The sequence below is a fragment of the Geotrypetes seraphini genome, chromosome 16 (assembly GCF_902459505.1).
Source record: "Geotrypetes seraphini chromosome 16, aGeoSer1.1, whole genome shotgun sequence".
Lineage (NCBI taxonomy): Eukaryota > Metazoa > Chordata > Amphibia > Gymnophiona > Dermophiidae > Geotrypetes > Geotrypetes seraphini.
In genome coordinates this window covers 14,389,395-14,394,821 of record NC_047099.1, presented here as the reverse complement: position 1 = coordinate 14,394,821, position 5,427 = coordinate 14,389,395, and the positions used below count along the sequence as shown (strand labels likewise).

At 42.5% G+C, this 5,427-nt stretch overlaps 1 protein-coding gene across 1 annotated transcript; it reads right to left on the bottom strand.

Moving 5' to 3' along the window:
- Positions 1-1,565: 1,565 nt before the first annotated feature.
- On the bottom strand, positions 1,566-2,489 carry LOC117349702 (olfactory receptor 11H6-like). The gene has a single exon (XM_033923296.1). It carries the CDS (start codon positions 2,487-2,489, stop codon positions 1,566-1,568), a length of 924 nt encoding a protein of 307 aa, XP_033779187.1.
- Positions 2,490-5,427: the final 2,938 nt, after the last annotated feature.

Sequence of the window (5,427 nt, the reverse complement as noted above, 5' to 3'; positions counted from 1 at the left end):
ATCGATTGTCCAAATGTCAGGTGCAGAAGATACGAATGCAAAGCAGATTTACCGTAAACAGTTTAAATTCTCTAATTTATGTTGCTATATTTCTATAAGAATGTATTTTATATCCAATACAACAGAGTATAGTAGGAAAAGAAATGGATTGTACAACAATAAGCAATCGGGAGGCATCATTCATTCGTATCAGCTATAAGATATCCAGCAGCCTTAGGCTACAGGCACATAACCCAGGTCAACAATGCAGTTACAAACAAAAAATAATCAGTAGATAATAAGAGTGGTTACAAACAGTATGTATGCAGGTTTTGGGATGTTCAAGGGGCCCAACCAAGAAAAGAATGACATGGAGCCATGAAGCTTACAAGTTATTCCACACTTTTCTTGACACTTTTCATTTCATTTCATATCATTGAATTGAAAAGTGTCAAGAAACGTGTGGAATAACTTGTACGTTTCACAACTCCCCGTCATTCTCTTCTTGGATGGGCTGAGAACTTTTCAGCAGCTCCTCATATTTCTGGCCACAATTCTTAGAATAGCCATGTTTTTATGAGTTTGTGGAATAAAGCATATTTGGGAGCAGTACGGATTTTTGGTGATAATGTGTTCTATGTTTTAGCCACGAGAGTAGGCATTTCTGTGCCAATCAGTTAGCAGACCTATATTACCATGTGCTAACTGATTGGCACAGGATTAGCATGATGTGCGCAGAATTGAATCGGTTCAGCGGACGGCCACCAGGATGATCTCGGGGCTCAAGGGTCTCTCGTACGAAGAGAGACTGAACAAATTGCAGCTCTACACTCTCGAGGAACGTAGGGAGAGGGGAGACATGATCGAAACATTTAAGTACCTCACGGGACGTGTCGAAGTGGAAGATGATATTTTCTTTCTCAAGGGACCCTCGGCCACAAGAGGGCACCCGCTCAAACTCAGGGGCGGAAAATTTCATGGCGACACCAGAAAGTATTTCTTCACAGAGAGAGTGATTGATCATTGGAACAAGCTTCCAGTGCAGGTGATCGAGGCAGACAGCGTGCCAGACTTTAAGAATAAATGGGATACCCATGTGGGATCCCTATGAGGGTCAAGTTAAGGAAATTGGGTCATTAGGGCATAGACAGGGGTTGGGTAAGCAGAGTGGGCAGACTTGATGGGCTGTAGCCCTTTTCTGCCGTCATCTTCTATGTTTCTATGAGTCCTTATTACTTATATTAAAAAGGTACTGATTAGGGCTCATGCACCAATATTTGTAATGACAGTATGTGAATGACAAAATTAGTGTATGGCAATTCATTCAAAAATAGAAAAATCGGCCATATTCTGACAATGGAGAAAATGGACGTAGCACGCATTAAAGACCTGTCTAAGGGTACACTTTCTTACAGCAGCCTAGTAAAAGGACTCCAAGGATCTTAAACCTATATTGAAACACAATTAGTAGCCAGTGTTTTTTCAGGAGTGGATTTACATGATCATTTTTGTAGCAATGTAAAGCGGTCTAAGTTCTGCATTTTAGATCAGTTGCATAACACGTATACAGACAGGAGAATAAATGATCACAATTGTATCATCTTTTTTACTACCTCCAGGACCTCCTTGTTCCTTAAACTGTAGATTACTGGATTCAGTAAAGGAGTCACAACTGTGTAAAATACAGCTATTACCTTATCTATGGGAAATGGATGATTCCCTGGTGGCCTAACATACATAAACATAACACACCCAAAAAAAATGGAAACTACAATGATGTGGGAGGCACAGGTAGAGAAGGCCTTACGGCGCCCAGACGCTGATGGTATTCTTAATATGGTTTGTATAATGAAACCGTACGAGATGAATGTAAAGGAGGAAGTAAGGAAGAGCAATAAGGAGATATACACAGTAATGGCAATTTCTGTAGAATAGACCCTCTCACAAGTCAGTTCCAGCAGAGGCCCTGGATCACACAGGAAATGATTAATCCTATTTGGACCACAGAATGGCAATGTTGATATCAATATTACTGGAAACAAAGACCAGAGGAAACCGACAATCCAACAAGAGCCGGCAAACCAAAAACATTTGTTATTGCTCATTAAGATATGGTAGCGAAGAGGATGACAGATGGCCAGATATCGGTCGTAACCCATGATGGTAAGAAGAAAATGCTCAGTTGCGCCACAGCTGAAGAAGAAGTAGAACTGCATAAAACAACCTTTGAATGAAATAGAGTTAATCTCAGATAGTAATCCAGAAAGCATTTTTGGGACAGTAGTAGTTGTGTACCAGATTTCGAGAAAAGACAGGTTGCCAAGGAAAATGTACATAGGTTTGTGTAGAGAATTGTTGGACCATACCAACATAATGATGGCTATATTTCCAATCAATGTGAGGCTGTAGATCACTAGAAATATTGTAAATAGAGCAGCTTGTGATCTCCCGTTGATGGTGAGTCCATGAAGAATAAATTCTTTCACTTCTGTTTGGTTTCTATCTTGCATCCTTCCAAAGTTCACCTTAAAAACATAAGAAGATCTAAAACATAGGAAAAGAATAAAGAAATCACAAATATATACTTTTACCCCACCCTCCTTTTACAAAACCGCAATAGCATTTTTTAGCGCCGGCTGGCGACACTCAAAGGAACTCTATGAGCATCAGAAACAGCACAGAGCATTCAGCGTGCCGGCTGCCGCTAAAAACCGCTATTGCAGATTTGTAAAAGAGGGAGGTTAATGAAGGTCTTTAACCCCTTAATGTTCAGCTAGCATGGAAAAACAGTCTACCTCAAAATGTGTTAAACCATTTTGCAGTATTTTCCCTGTTTGTGTGTGTTAAGTCATGTGCTACCTTTTTTTAAAAAAATATCTTTGGGATGGAATGCATTATGTGTGGATCTTTGGGCTTGGATTCTGTAAACTGTCTCCCGATTGTAGGCAGCTGTAGGTGTCCTATAGCTGTCTAATCAGCCAATTGGGACGCACGTTTTTTAAAAAAATTGCTCTCCAGGCAGACTGCCTATGTTGAAGGTGCTTCCGGGAGCCTAGGGAGGCCCACAAGCCCGCCTAAGCTTACCTAAGTAAGCTTAGGCCTTAGGCAAACTTAGGCTGCCCATGTACCTAAGGCCCTGCCCATAGGAGAGGCCTTAGGCACCTGTGCCAATCAGGGCCTTGGCTCCTGTGAGTTGGGAATGGGAGAGGCAGGCCCGCCTCATTTGGATAGAGGCGGGCCTGCCGTCCAGATGGTGCGAGCACCTGTCCGGCCAGCCAGCTTGCTAGGGGGATGGGGGCTTCATTGGGGGGTGGGTCCATGAAGGGGGGGGTTTCTTTGGAGGAGTTTGGGGATGGGGAGTTCGTTTACAGGGTCTGGCAGGAGGGATTGGGCACCTTCCTGCCAGCGAACTTTGAGAAAGGGTGGGGGCCCTACCAGCAGTAGAGGTTGAGCACCCTCTTGCCATGATCATCGGGGGGTGGGGGGCCTACCGGCAGGAGGGGTTGGGCACCCTCTTGCCGGCGATCATTGTGGGCTAGAGAGGGGTCTTTTGGCAGGAGGAATTGGGCATCCCTCCTGCCTCGTTTGTTTAGGGGGAGGGAGAGAGGGAGACTGACGGCCGCAGTTGCGGCCGCTTTACTAATCGCAGAAGGGAGATCCCTTGCTGCGATTAAGTATAGCGGCCGCATCTAAAGTAAACCCGGTACTGTAACAGGCGTCTGTAACATGGACGTTAGTTACAGAATTGGGTTTAGTTTGGGCGGGTGTAGGCCCGATTCTATATAGGACACCCATCCTGAGCGTCCTATACAGAATCCTTTGTGTTCCAGAATTAAAGCAGGACCATGTAGTACCTTCTAAACAGGTAAGAGCCTTCATGCATGATTGGAGATTAAAGAAATAGAGAATGCTCTAATAAAGTGTCACATTAATTCTGGTAAAGCAGAGGTGGGAGTTAGCTGGATCCTAAAAAAATTCAGTATTATATGGACTATCCAGTTAACTTAAAAGAGTAAATTTGATTGTTATTTCCATCTTTAAAAGGAATAAAATCTATTGGTAATATTACTTGATCTTTCTCATATACTTTTATAGCGATTTAGAATGGGATTCCTTCTAATGTTGGAACCCTTCTCCTTCCAGATATTTTGTAAATCTATGAAAACAGTTATTTCAACTGTTCTTAGAAAATTTTTTTAAGGAAAATTAGTTATCTTTAGGATGTCAGATGAGGGTCTTCATTAATAAATTATTTTCTCTCTAACTATTTTCATTTTGATTTTCAATTTCTATGAGTCGAGCTCCTTTAGGAGAGAGGACACGGTATATAAATCCAAGATTTAGATTAGATTAGGTTGTCCTAAATCAATCTGGTGTCTATCTGGGAAATACCTCAGACTATAGCCTCCTCTTCTATTAAACTGCGCTAGCAGTTTTTAGTGCAGAGAGCCACGCTGAATGGCCCGTGCTGCTCCTGATGCTCATAGGAACTCTATGAGGGTTGGGAGCAGCGTAGGCCATTAAGCTTGGCTCCCTGTGCTAGAAACTGCTAGCACAGATTAATAGAAGAGGCCCTAAGTTATACCTGGATAACTTTTGGAAAGCCGCTGTGTATCCTGATATCTAGTGCTGGTTCATGCATATGGACCAGCCTTGAGTAGCAGTGTGTAATATGGCTGCCAATGACAAGCATTTTAAAAAAATACAAGCGCTGCTGGCTGGCTTTTGACAGATATTAGGCCAATATGTCATCAGTCCCTATATTTGTCACTCACATGCAAGTGAAGCATAATAAAAACTTTCCAAAATGACTCATTTTGAATAATATTGTAACACAAGAAGGAGAAATCCTGGAAGGAAAAGTTTTTGAACAGAATTGATCAGAACAGAACCTAACCACACCATTTTCCGGAAGAAACTGAAAACTCATCTATTTGACACTTAATCACCTGTATCCTCTCTTTTCTCCCACCCCTCTCCCTACCCCCTTCCTACCCACCTCTTCTCCTCTCCCTCCCTTCCTCCCCCTCTCCATCCTTGCCTCTCCCTCTGGGTGTGTTGTCATTGTGCTTTACCTCTATCAGTGTGATACCTTCTTAAGCTTTTGACCTGTGATGCAGCACCCTAGGTTTCAAGAAGGATTTTAAAAAGAGGTCTATGGGCCCCTATTAATAAGTAGAACGAAAGGGGGATGGGATTTATATACTGCCCTTTCTGTGGTTACACATTCAAAGCATTGGGCAATGTAAAATTAAGTGACTTGCCCAGAGTCACAAGGAGCAGTGCTGGGACTCATCCAACAACCACAGGATGGTGAGCCAGCAGCTCTACCACTAGGCCACTCTCACCTCAAATAAAGATTAACAAACAAGTTCTAGATGATTCCTTTTTTAATTGGACTTAAATGTCTGGTTTCATTGCCAAGTAATTGTTATCTGCCAGAAAGAA